Source organism: Branchiostoma belcheri, unplaced genomic scaffold (genome assembly GCF_001625305.1).
Source record: "Branchiostoma belcheri isolate BF01 breed outbred unplaced genomic scaffold, Haploidv18h27 scaffold94, whole genome shotgun sequence".
Taxonomy (NCBI): domain Eukaryota; kingdom Metazoa; phylum Chordata; class Leptocardii; order Amphioxiformes; family Branchiostomatidae; genus Branchiostoma; species Branchiostoma belcheri.
In genome coordinates, this window is record NW_017804620.1 from 561,085 (window position 1) to 578,666 (window position 17,582).

The 17,582-nt window shown below is 40.4% G+C and overlaps 1 protein-coding gene across 1 annotated transcript; it reads left to right on the top strand.

The window, feature by feature from the left end:
* The first annotated feature begins 10,993 nt into the window (after positions 1-10,993).
* LOC109461548 (protein lin-41-like) lies at positions 10,994-13,563 on the top strand. The gene is made up of 4 exons (XM_019757927.1): positions 10,994-11,237; positions 11,628-11,737; positions 12,124-12,220; positions 12,689-13,563. Exons 1-4 carry the CDS (start codon positions 10,994-10,996, stop codon positions 13,561-13,563), a joined length of 1,326 nt encoding a protein of 441 aa, XP_019613486.1.
* The last annotated feature ends 4,019 nt before the right edge of the window (positions 13,564-17,582 follow it).

A 17,582-nucleotide genomic window follows, 5' to 3' on the forward strand; every position in this document is an offset into this window, starting at 1 on the left:
AGAATTCGAGAAATCTGGCCATAGATTTAGACTTCCTCGTGGCGTTAAGCTGACCCTCCCCTAGAAAAAGGGGAGGTGGACTCGCCCAAGTTATTCTTATGTAGACGTGGGCGTAGACTTGGGAATGGGTAGAATGTACATGTATGATGTACATGATTGTCATTTAAGAGCTGGTGCGCCACCACAAAACAGAATGTAAACAAAAATGACAGACAGCTGTATTTTCAAATTCTAAACACACTCATAAGTTAAGATGTCATATTTTGGCCCCTCCACTTCCTGAATGGCACTTAATTGCGATTGGGTAGGCTTGATTCAACCTAATTTGTAAAGAAATGGCCAGAAAATCTACAATTTATATCATCGTAATGTTACGCAATGCAGCTTTAAAGGAACACCATGTGGCCTGGAAAAATAGAGACCTTTGGGCCACCCCTACGGCAATGTGGACTAGTCACAACCACATCCCCATCCGGTCCCATTGCGATACCCCATGGCTTGGTAACGTTCCCGATGGTGCGGACAAACTCTCCCGAGCGCCCGAACATGTCTACCCGGTTGTTACCACTGTTAACCACGATGATGCGACCAGAGGCACCCACACAAACACCCTTCGGGGAATTCAGTTGACCCATGTTTCTTCCAAACGTTCCAAATTGAAATATCTTCTCCCCGGATGGACTGTACACCATGACGGTTTTATACCCGTCAGTAAGTAGGATATTTCCCTCCCTGTCCGAAGTGACACCCATAATCCCCTGTCTTGGAGTTCCAGTGTTTATACACCGATAGAGAGTCCCGTTGGGATGAAACATCCTTATTGTATCCCCCTCCCCCACGATGACTTTATTGTTGCGCGTGTCCATGGCAATGACGGGATATTGAACCCGATTTCGGTCCACAAAGCGTACATCGAACGTCTTCACGGGCCGGCCGTTCCTACTGTACAACACGACATGCCCGTTAACTTTAACCGCTGTAGGAAACCCCAGAACCCATAGATATTCAGGGTTCACGTCAAAAGCAACACTAGAAGGGTACATTGGTATTCTGCTAGACTCACCCGGCACGACGGTTGGAAAGAGGCGGAGATAGGTCCCCTTCATGCTGAAGACCTGGATCCGTTTGTTGAAAAAATCAGTCACAAATATTTCATTGTCAGCAGACACGGCAACTCCGAAGTTACTCTTAAATTCCCCGGGTTTGTTTCCAGTCTTACCAAAGGTGATCCTCTCCAACTTTCTGCCAGCGATTTCTGCAATAAGTAATAAAAATCGTAAGTATTTACATTTCGGAATACTTCTTTTCAACATATAATATAGTCACATTTATCGAAAAGAGCATTGGTTCTTCCCGATGTGAGTGGTTCAAACCTTACAGTCTGGTCACAGGGTTGACATCTTGAAAAGGTGACATAGTCAGATGTTTTAAATTAAAACTTTTGATCCAACACAAAGACGCTCTCTCAGCTAATGCTATAGCAGTCACTCTGGTCTTCCTCAGTAGACTGACCCAGTGAGGCTTGTCACGTGGCTTCTTTGAAGTGTGACGTCAACACTGGGTCAAAGGTATCTGGTAGTCCACCGATGAGGAAGACAGAGTGACTGGTCAAAAGCCCAAGGTGAGAGAATTTTTGTGTTGGATGAAAAGTTTTAACTTTAAACATGAAACTTCCAACACAGGCAATCTGGTAAATAGCAATAAAAAGGTAATACCTTGTGAGCTTTGGGTGCTTGCCGACAGTGTGGTCTCAGCAGAAGTGCAGCATCCAGAGAAACCAGTTGCTGAGACATTCTCCACAGTCTGCTTTGACTGTAGATGGGAAAATGTCGCATTAAACATTGCCCTAAGAAAATGTTAGTTTTTGCCACACGCACTAAAATAACCATTTTCTGTGCCGGTTTTTCTCAAGCAATAGGAAAGTACATGGGTGGCAAGATGGTTTGGGTTGTTGACTCTAATCTAAAGGTTTTGGGTTCGAATCCTTATCATGCCCTAGGTTGAATCTAAAGGTTCTAGGTTCGAATCCTTAGCATGCCCTTAAAGGGAAACTCACTCTGCTACTCCTAAAAATACTGACGCATTACATATCCATTTGATATACATGTACAAGCATTGGACTAAACCTAGAAATCAACTTATTGAATCAACTTGGAGATTGGAGTCGTCTGGCGTACCGGCAGAGTGCTCGACTCGGAACCAAGAGGTCCCGGGTTCGAGTCCTGACATGCCACCGAACTTGTGCCCTTGGGAAAGGCACTTTACACGACTTTCCTCACCTTGCTCAGGTGAAAATGAGTATTGTATTGTCCCCTGTGTTGGTGGCGGCATTTATATAAGTTAAAAAAACTTGAGTGTGCCGTCACTACGTCTTTTGCCGTCACCACGTCTTTTGATTACATGATTAGCTAGCATCAGGATAGACTGTCTTACCAACTGAGGACCCTCCATGCTGGCTTTCACAGCAAAGATCCCGCCAACGATTAGTGACACAATCATCCCAACCGTCACGACAACAACGAGCACCTGGATCCACCGGCATTCTGAAGAAAAAAATGAGTATCATTACAAATCCCTATCGACTGGAAGGAAAATTGAATACTATTTCATAAAAAATATTACTCATAGATACAAAACAAATATTATAGATAATTAATTTCTTTTCATGTCAGGAAACAGCATTCAAAAAGGTAATTTTCAAGCAGATTCCGCGGTGGCAATGCAGTGTCTAATTGGGCAAGCAGTGTCCATATATTACTTAGGTGGCCAATGGACCCTGCTTGGCCAATTGGCTACAGCCTTGCCACCGCAGAATCTGCTTGGAGATTACAAAAAGGGCCAATCGAGTTGAAAGAAATGGAGTTTAAGTTAAATGTTAACTTCGTCAAAAATTGTCACCTGTTGCTAATTCCCCACGTTCTGCGGTTGTGTCATCATCATCATCGTCATCATTGTCATCGTTGTCGCCATCTCTCACGTTCCCCACAGCATATGGTTGGATGTCGTCATCACCAGAGTCGCTAGGTGTCGTTGGCGAGGCCTCAGCAACTGCAGTACCATGTGCTTTTGCTAGGTGACTATCATTGCCATCATCATCGTCATCATCTTTCTGGTTTTTAACAGCATATGGTTGGATGTCGTCTTCACCAGAGTCACTACGTGTCATTGGCGAGGTCTCACCAACTGTAGTACCATGTGCTGTGGCTAGGTGGCTGCCTTTGTCATCTTCCCCGTGTTTCTGATATGCAACAGCATAAGGTCGGATGCAGGCATCTTCACTACCGTATGGCTGGGTGCAGGACTCTTCAATAGCGTATAGCTGGGTGCAGGCATCTTCACTAGCGTATAGCTGGGTGCAGGAATCTTCATTACCGTATAGCTGGGTGCAGACATCAAAATCAGCAGATTGTTGGATGAATGAATCGCCACTAGCATCACTGCCGTTCTTAGCGGCATCATCGCGAACATCGTCTTCCTGGCATCTTCCGGGAATGTGGAGATTGACACCTTCTACAGCTTTCTCCATTGCTTCTGCCATACTTTCTTCGGAGGAATCGTTTGTTGGGGCCTTGATACGCCGCAGTTTGTTGCAGGTTTCACCAATGGTTCTGTTAATGCAATGAAAGACATACAGAAAAAATGTACAGACTATGCACGATGCACAAAATGACTTGTCATTGGTCAGGCTCCTTGAAGCTTGATGGAAAACACCTCTGAGCCACCTCAGAGCCTCTGAGCTGTTCATTTATGCATACGTGCTAACGTATAACATGGACCAATTTGTGTCAGACAGAGAGTTAGTTACTATAGTGTTGTAAGAGGGAGTGGTGACTAGTTTCATTAGTGACAGGGAATCCTGGGCTCCTATTGGACTGATTTTCGTAGAACCCTGGGCTCCCATTGGTAGATCTTGGAATGGGAATGGTTCTCTGGAGTTAGAGCTGGATGACAACAAGCTCTCAGAGAATTCTCAGCCAATCAGGCAGTGACAACGAGAGATTGTGTAACACAGGATATGTTAGAGGTGCATGGCCACAAGCTCTCGAGAAGTAGGACCAATCAGACAGTGACAACGAGATTGTGTAAAACAGGCTGTGTTAGAAGTGTATGGCCACAAGCTAAGTGTGGATCCCAATCATCCACACATCCAATCATGATCATCCACTGCACGATCTCGTGCCCCCCCAAAAATGCACAGCCACTGGCAGGAATCTGAGGAACAACAGTGCGTTCACTCTTCCCAAGGCCAGAACTGAACGACTAAGACAGTCTTTCCTGCACACTGCAGTCAGACTTTATAATAACTCTATTTCCTAGACCAACTACCAGCCTGTGAGCTTGGATCTTGGTGTAGTGTTTGTTATTATATGTATTTTTGTCAGGATATTCAGCATATATGGTATGTACAATTGTTTTGTAACAACCTTACGCAATTCAGGGCATATGGACGTGTATATGTGTGTATTTCCCTGTCAATGTATGTTTGAAGAAGAAATAAATTTGTTAATAAAGTCAAAGTCAAAGCTGTTGGGGTGGAGGCCCAGTCAGCCCCTGACAGCGAGAGATTGCGGAACACCGGTTACGTCATAGGCAGACAAGATCATGCAATTTCCATGTAAATCAAGAAAAGTGACGTTTTGTCGTTTGGCACCAGACAATTTGTACATCTCTTATGCCCGGAAGCGTCAGCTGACTGTAGGTTTAGTTGAGCCTGTCGCTTTCGAGTATATTTCTCTTGCAAATGTTTCTTTTTATACATCTTCACAAAGAAATATATTGTACACAGGAGCTTGGAGTCATCTATTATGTAATCACTAATTTCGTCACTTTTTCTACGAAATTTTTTCCACATATATTCATGAGTAAAATGTTACTCGTCTCTATAATATATGATACCAGAGACGCGCGTGGACATCGAAACAGACTGTTGTAGCGTAGTACTTGTCTTAATAAGTGAGCAAGTTCTGGATTAAAAAAAAACAATATTCGTAATTTCGGAGCGTTATCTCAAGAACAACAAAATAGATGAGCAAATTAAACCATTTCTCACAATTTTCAAGGGGTCTTGCTGAACTTTTCTTATCTTTTTTACGTTTTACTTTCATCTAAATTGTGAAAACCCCGTAAAAGCCATGGTATTATATACAAAATTGTAATAATGGTGTTAAGTGAATGAAAAAAAAAGACATGTACTTACGGTGCTACCTCTATGAAGACTCCTGATGCCTCTACGTCGGCTCAAACAAGGATACGTGTAAATCTTGGTACATATTGAATAAAGATCAAGGTATTAACCATTGTGTATTTCCGAGTGAGGGAGCGAAATTTTGTGTGACATTTTGTGGGAAGATACAACTTAATAAATTAGGTTAAATCTAAAAGTGTCAATTATAGACTCTAGTATTATGAATTACTCATAATATATAGAACACAGGATACAATCACAAAATATAATCAAGAAATGTATGACTGAGTTTTAACACTTCCCCATAAAGTGGTCACTGCCTGATAGTTCAGAGAGGCTCTAGAAGAGTTTTGTGTGAACACATTAGTGACAGTTTTTGCAAATATTAAATAGAGGAATTTTGAGAGATGCTTCATCTTTCCCGTAGGATAACTCCCTTCATCATAGTATATTTTTATCATCATCATTTCTCGCGTCTCGCCATGACTAAGTCCACTCTTTCTCCCCATGAGATTCTTTCCTCGTTTTAATCATATGTACGCCCTTAGGAAAGAGCATCACCTTTGACATATGAAACACCACGAGCCGAGAATTCAATTTCAAGCAAAATAAAAAAAAGTCTGATACCAGACAATCGCAAACAGCATACATGCTTCCTATTACCAAGAAAGCTCTGAGTGACAAGAATACAAATTTGACACTACTTAGTATGAAAAGTGGAATTTACCATTGGTGATAAAAGCCAGTTCTGTTGATTTATTTCTTTATTTTATTTCATAAAATATTGCATGAACATTTCAAGGTGCTGAACATTGCACTCTCTAGTATAAGAAATGCGCAATTTCTAATGGGTATGACGTGACGATAATTTCTGTGAAGTCAAGTGAAACAAGTGCTTCTGCAAAAGCTGACCATTTTCGCCGCTTACAGGCTTACAGTTTTTACGAACATTTTCCCCATCCTATCATTTCAATTTACCTAAGTTATATAAATGGTTCTAGTTCTCATCAACATTGTATATAATGAGAGAACATGCACTTCTATATTTCAACTCTTTAAGTTTAAAACATTACAAAAATCAAGTATATAACAGTTTATAACCTGTTTTCTCTCTTTTAAGAGTCTTTTTAACAGAATAAAAAAATGAGACACAAAAGTACATTTTAACTTAAATTATAAGTAACGTTAATATATATATATATAATTTTATTCAAAATCTCTTCTATGGCTTTGTCCCCAACATCTAAGTTTACAAACCTCGTGACATTCAACCAGGGCTTTAGCCAGCGCCCGTTTTACCGTCAATTGACGGTATTTTTTCCCGTCGGACGGTAAAAATTTAAGTCCTTACCGTCAACATTGACGGTCAAAAATCGTGGGTGAAGACATTAAACTTAGCAAAAAATGTAGCGAATTTGAATGAGCCACGGCGCGGGGTCTTTCCAAAGCGCGTCGCGTCTTTTCAAAACGCCGCGGGCCCACACATTTCTTATTTAAATACGGCGGGAAACCTGACTTCAAGGAACGTGCCGATGTCTGTTAACTCGGTTCTTTTCTTCAATGTTGCTGTCTGTTTAAACAACATGTGCTAACGGCCACATAAGAACAATGGCTCGACTCAGACTCACGCTGGTAACTGTACATGACAATAAGATAAATAAACAACATGTGGCAACGAACAAAGAAATATCAAACGTTTTGAAAATATACTGTACTTGAATTTTCATACCATCGCAAGAAAACGGAGATCGATCTACGCAAAGTGGCTTTATTATTTATATAAACTTCGTTAAACCACCTTCGAAGACTTGAGCGGCAGCATAAAGATAAATTTTCTGGAGCCGATCGCTGAAGCAAGTTTTTGCCGGCGTACGTAACTCCCTCCGCGGCAAAATCCCATATGCCGTAGCGAAATCGCGTCTCAGCACTTCCCCAAATCAACTCCATGGCCGCTAAAGTCTGCAAATGAGGTTAAACTTCCTCATTTCGGTTGAGAAGCGAAGCTACTAGTATAAAATCATGTGCATGGCGGCCATTTTGTTTGCTACCCGAAGTCTTCCGAATGATCTAAATAAGGAAATCGTCGGAAATCTGAGCCACATCCCTCGCTGTCGGCATGCGCTCGGGGCTGGCTCGGTGGAAATCGGAGGCTGTGGCGTCAGGACTAGGTTTATTTGCATGGCTCGGGAAGCCGCCGCGGCTTGAATCGCAGCGGGATTTGGGCGCCGGGCGGGTCAAACAAAGGGAATATGAAGTTGTGAGGACCATAGTTTTTTTTTTTTTCTTCAAATTGCAGATTGTGTAATTTTTATCCTGAAATCTTGAAAATCTATCTGCAAATTGCAGACTGAAGACGGGTATTTAGAACACTGAATACATGAAGTGTGCGGGGGGGCATGATGTCGATCACCGGATCATGATTTTTTTTCGCGTTGACCCTGATTCAACCCTAAAATAATACTCGAAGAGAACTTCAAAAGTCATCTTTTACTAATCATATATAATTGTTTACATTATATCATTTGATCAACCTGATCCATTAAAAATTGTCAATGGAAAATACCTTGCCAAACAATGCAATACCTATTTAAGTTAATTAAACACTCACTCATTAATTAATTAATTTCCTAAAATACAAAAGACATGTTGGTGAAAGTTAGGCACCCAGGTAATATCAATAGTTCCACGGACAGCTATGTAGGCCGGAGCTTCTATTGCGTGCGATCTACGTTTGGTCAGAAAATACACCCCCCCCAACACACACACACACAAAAACACCGATCCGGGAACGCCTGAAAAGGAGGCTTTTAATAAGCTTTGCCTGCAGCGCCTTGATTGGTCGGACGTGTGACCCTCTGGACTGCCGGCTAATGGAAATCTGAACATCTAGACTAATCCACACTGCTAATGCTCATTGACATAATTTATGCAGTTTATTAAAATCCTTGATTACTGTGAATCCTTGATTATAGACATGTCTTTATCAACATTTTTGGCAAATAATAAAATCAAGTTATTGTTCAAGACAAATTAAGTTTGTTTTGTCAGCAGCTTTGTTATGCAACATTAATAGAACTATGATTTTGAAATTAGCAACCATAATGGAAAGTATACAAACGTCCAAGGCATAAATGGTAAAAAGTGCACTTGCAACAACGACATCTAGCGACATGCGGCAACTCAGTATGTCTGCATGGCCGTCGCAACAACGACATCTAGCGACATGCGGTGACTTAGCATGTCTGCATGGCCGTTGAAGGGTGGAACCGTTGATCCATCCATCCGTTGATCCAATCTCAATCTCGTCTGAGTTACCATTTTCGCGCATGCGAAAATGGTAAAAAAAAATGTTTGGAAAAGCGGTTCAACAAATAACAGTAACAGAAATGTGTCCGTGAATTTAGACTTTCTCATGGCGGTAAGCTGACCCTCCCCTGGGAGTGAACTAAAGTGGACTGGTCCAACTTCTTTCTATGTAGACGTAGGTGGAGGTCCAATGCTCTCAAAGCTATGTGAATAAACTAAAGAAATAAACAAATTAAACATAACCTGCCATTTTTCATCATAATGATTTGTTAATCACCATCATAAATTCTACTTTTCATACAATGTCAAATTTGCATTTCGACTTTTTTTTGGCTCAGAGCTTACTTGACAATAGGAAGCCTGTGTGCTGTTTGTGATTGTCTGGTATCAGACATGTTTTTTTTTTGCTGGAAATTGAATTTTCGGCTCGTGATGTTTCATATGTCAAAGGTGATGCTCTTTCCTAAGGGCGTACATATGATTAAAACGAGGAAAGAATCTCATGGGGAGAAAGAGTGGACTTAGTCATGGCGAGACGCGAGAAATGATGATGATAAAGATATACTATGATGAAGGCAGTTATGCTACGGGAAAGACGAAGCATCTCTCAAAATTCCTCTATTAAATATTTGCAAAAACTGTCACGAATGTGTTCACACAAAACTCTTCTAGAGCCTCTCTGAACTATCAGGCAGTGACCACTTTATGGGGAAGTGTTAAAACTTAGTCATAAGTTTCTTGATTATATTTTGTAGTTGTATCCTGTGTTCTATATATATTATGAGTCGACGTCATTCATAATACTGGAGTCTATCATTGACACTTTTAGATCTAACCTAATTTATTAAGTTGTATCTTCCCACAAAATTCGCTCCCTCACTCGGAAATACACAATGGTTAATACCTTGATGTTTATTCAATATGTACCATGATTTACACGTATCCTTGTTAGGGCCGACGTAGAGGCATCAGGAGTCTTCATAGAGATAGTACCGTAAGTGCATGTCTTATTTTTTTTATTCACGTAACACCATTATTATATTTGTGTATATTTTACGGGGTTTTCACAATTTAGATGAAAGTAAAACGTAAAAAAGATTAGAAAAGTTCAGCAAAAACGCTTGAAAATTGTGGAAAATGGTTTGATTTGCTCATCTATTTGGTAGTTCTTGATATAACCATCAAAATTACGAATATCGTTTTTTTAATACAGAACTTGCTCACTTATTAGAAAAGCACTACGCTACAGCCGTTAGTTTCAATGTCCACACGCGTCTCTGGTATTATATATCATAGAGACAACTAATATTTTACTAATGAATATCTGTGAAAAATAATCTCGTAGAAAAAGTGATGAAATTAGTGATTACATAATAGATGATTCCAAGCTCCTGTATACAATATATTTCTTTGTGAAGATGTATGAAAAGAAACATTTGCAAGAGAAATATACCCGAAAACAACAGGCTCAACTAAACCTACAGTCAGCTGACGCTTCCGGGCAAAACAGATGTACAAATTGTCTGGTGTCAAACGACAAAACGTGACTTTTCTTGATTTACATGGAAATTGGATGATCTTGTCTGCCTATGACGCAGTCTGTCTTACACAATCTCTCGTTGTCACTGCCTGATTGGGCCTCCTCCCTGAGAGCATGTTGTCATCCATCTCTAACTCCAGAGAGCCATTCCCATTCCAAGATCTGCCAATGGGAGCCCAGGGTTCTTTATTACTACGAAATAAGTCCAATAAGAGCCCAGGATTCCCTGTCACTATGGAAACCAGTCATCACTCCCTCTTAAAACACTATGGTGACAAACTCTCTAGTCTGACAAAATTGGTCCATGTTGGCACATATGCATAAATGAACAGCTGGGATTAAGATATTCCCAATTCTCCTGGCTTAGAGGTATTTGCCATCAAGCTTGAAGCCTGACCAATGACAAGTTATAAGTCATTTTGTGCATCGTGCGTAGTTAGTACATTTTTTTCTGTATATCTTCCATTTGCATTAACAGAACCATTGGTGAAACCTGCAACAAACTACAGCGGATCAAGCCCCCAACAAACGATTCCTCCGAAGAAAGTATGGCAGAAGCAATGGAGAAAGCTGTAGAAGGTGTCAATCTCCACATTCCCGGAAGATGCCAGGAAAACGATGCTCGCGATGATGCCGCTAAGAACGGCAGTGATGCTAGTGGCGATTCATTCATCCAACAATCTGCTGATTTTGATGTCTGCACCCAGCTATACGCTAGTGAAGATTCCTGCATCCAACCATATGCTGTTGCATATCAGAAACATGGGGAAGATGACAAAGGCAGCCACCTAGCCACATCACATGGTAATACAGTTGGTGAGGCCTCGCCAATGACACCTAGCGACTCTGGTGAAGACGACATCCAACCATATGCTGTTAAAAACCAGGAAGATGATGATGATGATGGCAATGATAGCCACCTAGCCACAGCACATGGTAATACAGTTGGTGAGACCTCGCCAATGACACCTAGCGACTCTGGTGAAGACGACATCCAACCATATGCTGTTAAAAACCAGGAAGACGATGATGATGATGATGATGGCAATGATAGCCACCTAGCAACAGCACATGGTACTGCAGTTGCTGAGGCCTCGCCAACGACACCTAGCAACTCTGGTGAAGACGACATCCAACCATATGCTGTGGGGCACGAGAGAGATGACAACAATGATGCCAATGATGATGATGACACAACCGCAGAACGTGGGGAATTAGGAGCAGGCAACAGACCAAACACAGTCCTTTTGACGAAGTCAACATTTAACTTAAACTCCATTTCTTTCAACTCGATTGGCCCTTTTTGTAATCTCCAAGCAGATTCTGCGGTGGCAAGGCTGTAGCCAATTGGCCAAGCAGGGTCCATTGGCCACCTAAGTTATATATGGACACTGCTTGCCCAATTAGACACTGCATTGCCACCGCGGAATCTGCTTGAAAATCACTTTTTGAATGCTGTTTCCTGGCAAGAAAAGAAATTAATTATCTATAGTATTTGTTTTGTATCTATTATGAGTAATATTTTTTTTATGAAATAGTATTCAATTTTCCTTACAGTCGATAGGGAGTTGTAATGATACTCATTTTTTTCTTCAGAATGTCGGTGGATCCAGGTGCTCGTTGTTGTCGTGACGGTTGGGATGATTGTGTCACTAATCGTTGGCGGGATCTTTGCTGTGAAAGCCAGCATGGGGGGTCCTCAGTTGGTAAGACGGTCTATCCTGTTGCTAGTCTATTTATAAATAGTTTGTACAATGAACAAATGTTTGTACGAGTATATCAATGGAATATGTACTGTATCAGTATTTTAGGAGGAGTGCTGGGCCTTTCCCAAGTGCATGCTAAGGACTCGAACCCAGAACTTTTACATTCAACCCAGGACATGATAAGGATTTGAACCCGAAACCTTTAGATTAGAGTTAACAACCCAAATCACAAGTCCACCTTGCCACCCATGTAGCTTCCTGGTGCTTGAGAAAAATCGGCAAAGAAAATGATTATTTTACTGCTTGTGGCAAAAACTAACATTTTCTTAGGGCAATGTTTCATGCGGTCAACGAGTTGATAACCAAAGACATTTTCCAATCTACAGTCAAAGCAGACTGTGGAGAATGTCTCAGCAACTGGTTTCTCTGGATGCTGCACTTCTGCTGAGACCACACTGTCGGCAAGCACCCAAAGCTCACAAGGTATTACCTTTTTATTGATATTCATCAGATTACCTGTGCTGGAAGTTACGTGTTTCAAGTTAAAACGTTTGATCCAACACAAAGACGTTCTCTCACCTTGAGCTTTTGGTCAGTCATTCTGGTCTTCCTCATCAGTAGACTATCAGATACCTTTGACCCAGTGTTGACCTCACACTTCAAAGAAGCCACGTGACAAGCTTCACTGGGTCAGTCTACTGAGGAAGACCAGAGCGACTGGTCGAAAGCTCTAGGTGATAGAGCGTCTTTGTATTGGAGCAAAAGATTTTATTCAAAACATCTGGCTATATCACCTTTTCAAGATGTCAACCCTGTGACCAGACTGTAAGGTTTGAACCACTCACACGGGGAAGAACCAATGCTCTTTTCGATACATGTGGCTATATTGTGTTGATAAGAAGTGTTCCGAAATGTAAATACTTAAGATACGATTTTTATTACTTATTGCAGAAATCGCTGGCAGAAAGTTGGAGAAGATCACCATTGGTACATGTAAGCGCGGAAACAAACCCGGGGAATTTAAGAGTAACTACGGAGTTGCCGTGTCTGCTGACAATGAAATATTTGTGACTGATTACTTCAACAAACGAGTCCAAGTCTTCAGCATAAACGGGACCTATCTCCGCCTCTTTCCAACCGTCGTGCCGGGTGAGTCTAGCAGAATACCAATGTACACTTCTGGTGTTGCTTTTGACGTGAACCCTGAATATTTATGGGTTCTGGGGTTTCCTACACCCGTTCAAGTTAACGGGCATGTCGTGCTGTACAGTAGGAACGGCCGGCCCATAAAGACGTTCGACGTACGCTTCCTGGACCGAAATCGGGTTCAATATCCCGTCATTGCCATGGACACGCGCAACAATAAAGTCATCGTGGGGGAGGGGGATACAATAAGGTTGTTTCATCCCAACGGGACTCTCTATCGGAGTATAAACACTGGAACTCCAAGACAGGGGATTATGGGTGTCACTTCGGACAGGGAGGGAAATATCCTACTTAATGATGGGTTTAAAACCATCATGGTGTACAGTCCATCCGGGGAGAAGATATTTCAATTTGGAACGTTTGGAAGAAACATGGGTCAACTGAATTCCCCGAAGGGTGTTTGTGTGGACACCTCTGGTCGCATCATCGTGGCTAACCGTGGAAACAACCGGGTAGACATGTTCGGGCGCTCGGGAGAGTTTGTCCGCACTATCGGGAACGTTACCAAGCCGTGGGGTATCGCAATGGGACCGGATGGGGATGTGGTTGTGACTAGTCCACATTGCCGTAGGGGTGGCCCAAAGGTCTCTATTTTTCCAGGCCACATGGTGTTCCTTTAGAGCTGCATTGCGTAACATTATGATGATACAAATTGTAGATTTTCTGGTCATTTCTTTACAAATTAGGTTGAATCAAGCCTACCCAATCGCAAATAAATGCCATTCATGAAAGTGGAGGGGCCAAAATATGACCTTAACTCAAGAGTTTGTTTAGAAAATACAGCTGTCCGTCATTTTTGTTTACATTCTGGTCGTTTGTGGTGGTGCAGTCTATCAGCTCTTAAAGGTTAAGCATGTACATCATACATGTACAGTCCCATTCCCAAGTCTACGCCCACGTCTACATAAGAATAAGTCAAGTCCACATATATTCTGCCAGGGGAGGGTCATCTTAACGCCACGAGGAAGTCTAAATTCATGGCCAGATTTCTTGAATTCATTTAAAAGAAATGATCCTTTTTCTCATTTCATTGCTATAACCGATTGCCCTCACGATTTTGAGAATAGAGTGTGCCTATTGTCTTATAGAGTAGAATGTTAAGAACCTTGATATGTTTATTCAATGTATGGTCGCCCACGCACATACCACCTCCGGGCACTGAGTCTAGATTGTGCCGCTGAGGTCGGTTTTACCCCACAAACCACCCTCCAAGTCTCTCGATGTGTACAAAATGTCTTTATCCTTGTTCTTCACATCTGAACAGAATTCCATTATGTGATATTCTTACACCACAACCTCTTAGAGATAGTGATTCTTGTAATTTAGAGGGTTTTCTTTTTTAACGATCTGTAGTAGAACATTGTTGAGTACGTACAATGTGACTTTGTTTCATCTTTGTTGAACGAAACAGAAAAACAGCACACATTGTACAGAAAATTGCACCTAATTTTGAGGATTTTCCTTTTAACAATCTGCAGTAGAACATTGTTGAGTATATACCATGTTTTACCTAATTTTGAGGATTTTCTTTTTTAACGATCTATAGTAGAATATTGTTGAGTATGTACAATAAAGATTTTGTTTTATCTTTCTTAAACGAAACATAAAACTGCACATATTGTACAGAACATTGTACCTAATTTTGAGGATTTTTGAACGATCTGCAGTAGAACATTGTTGAGTATGTACCATGAAGATTTTGTTCATCTTTCTTAAACGAAACATAAAACTGCACACATTGTACAGAAAATTGCACCTAATTTTGAGGATTTTCTTTTTAACAATCTGCAGTAGAACATTGTTGAGTATGTACAATAAAGATTTTGTTTTATCTTTCTTAAACGAAACATAAAACTGCACATATTGTACAGAAAATTGCACCTAATTTTGAGGATTTTCTTTTTAACAATCTGCAGTAGAACATTGTTGAGTATGTACCATGAAGATTTTGTTTTATCTTTCTTAAACGAAACATAAAACTGCACATATTGTACAGAATATTGTACCTAATTTTGAGGATTTTTGAACGATCTGCAGTAGAACATTGTTGAGTATGTACCATGAAGATTTTGTTCATCTTTCTCGAACCAAACTTAAAAACGGCACATATTGTACACAATATTGTTCCTAATTTTGAGGATTTTCTTTTTTAACAATCTGCAGTAGAACACTGTTGAGTATATACCACGTTTTACCTTTCTTGAACGAAGCATAACAACTGCACGTATTGTACAGAAAATTGCACCTAATTTTGAAGCAAGAAACATGTAGCATATCAGTATGTGGTGAATTGGCAACACATCTTCAAGTCACACCAACATCAGCTATAATCCCATTTTGGACAAAGCGCATGTACGTACTTTTAATCTTAGCGCTGACATGAATTGTCTGGTTTCAGAAGATGACTCGTGGGCTGCTTCATCTGCATAGAAATGAGTTGATTCTGTCTGTTACAAATGTTAAGGTTTTGATGATATGATCTCTAATGATATATAAGTTGATTCCTCTGATATAGCTTTATTCCTCACATCTTGATGTATACCTTACTACTAAACAGTTACTTCGCTGCTACAATAATGCTGGTATATTAGAGTACATGTAAAAAGGAATATAAGAATTGATATTGTATGAATCAATTTGTATAATGAAATTATCTGACCTCCCAAGCACACTAAGACACTAAAACTCTGCTAAGTTATATTGAATAAACATATTCTGTGGGATCTTTCTCTTACTGTTGTACATATACATGTATTTTGTTTCATTGATATATAAGGATATTTTGACATGTCTTCGGTAACTGGCTGTGTTATGTTGGGGCATTGTTTAATATGAATAAAAACTTCACGTAATTATAAAGCTATCGTTATTCACGAAAAGGCAAGAAAACAGAGTTTTCAGCCAATCCCATTAAAATCAGATTTGCTAGAGAGTCCCTAACCAAAGCTAGGCACCCACTTTCAGTTGAGCCAACAAGCAAAAAAATAGGTGTAAAGAACCTTTCTTAAGGGAACAACATTGGGGTCTCCCAGGAATTCTAGCCCAATACCTTTAGACTCTAAATCACAGGGAGGCGGGGCCTAACAAAAAGTTTGAGACCATCTTTGTCAATGGGAAGTATGAGGGTGTAGAAACGATCATAAATGTACATGTATAGTCTACCAGCTTTCAAAACTCAATTACTACTAGGTACATCACACATGTACAGTCTTGCCAGCTTTCAAACCTACACCCACGACCACATACGTAAAAGTTGGATCAGTCCACTTAAACTCCTCCCAAGGGAGGGACAGATTCACGTCTAAAATTCTAAATTGATGTTTCTGCAAAAAAAAAATTCTTTACGAAACCACTTTCTCTTCACACATCTTTTATTTCACTGCCATAGCCTTTTTTTTTAAAGATTGGTCTGCTCGGAAATCTAAACTAGTTGCTTTACTAACCCCTTTATTCTAAGTCAAGAACCCTAATGACAAGACTACCTTGCCTGCTTCGTTGATGAGAAGTACGTGGGTGTAGAAAGAAAAGTTCATCAGACATGAATAGTCTACCAGCTCCAAAAACCTCAATATTACTACAAGGTTCATCACACACGTATTGTCTACTGGCTTTCAAACCTACACCCACATCCACAGACGAAGAAGTTGGATCAGTCTACTTTAACTCCTCCCAAGGGAGGGACAGCTTATCGTCTAAAATTCTAAATTCATGAGCACATTTCTAAAAAAAGTCTTTTCAAAACCACTTTTTTTCACACGTTTTGCGTTTCATGCTAATCTTGCTTTAACCGATTTTTCGTTTTATCTTATGAACAATACAATGTGGCCATTTTTTGGACTTCAGCGTTAAACACCCTGTTGTTTCTATATAATACCAGACAAGACACCTTTGCGGGGGAATTTATGACGTCTGTGGAATATGTTTATTCAATAGTTACATCATCTCCCTGCACTGAGTCTCTATTTCGCTTTTGTGGTCGGTTCTCTCTGAAGACAAGTCGCTCGTCAAAGTCTTACTGTAAGTACAGAATGTCTGAATCTTTATTCTCCATATCTCCATATCACCTTACAGTAGCACTCCAAGATGTAGGTACTGTTAATGTGTTGATAGGTTTGGTAATGTAATGTAATTTGTAATTTTTATAATGACTCCAGCTGTTACGAACTAACAGTGTGTTGTAATTTAAACACGACACTACTCATCATGGTAATGTAACTGTTAAGGCGCGTCTATATGTTCCCCACAAAGAAATAATTGAAATCTATGAAGATCAACCTCAGGTTCACCGAGTAACATATTTCATATCGGTAAACATATATGCGAGGAACCGCTAAAATAACTTTCAGTGAAACCAACATGTCAGCTACAACCTCAGCTGGAACAACACGTGCTTCAAGCACTGATAATAAGTAACTGTTTAGACAACCCTATATTTCAACCAAGAAATAACTGAACATTTATGACATCAAGTTAGCCAAGAAATATGTAATATATTACTATTTGAGGAACCGCTAAACAACTTCAAATAAAAGCAACAATATAAAAAAACCCAACCCCAGTCAGGACAACACGTAGTTCAAACTCATGATCTCAGCACTGACATGAATTGTCTGGTATCAGAAGACGACTCGTGGGCTGC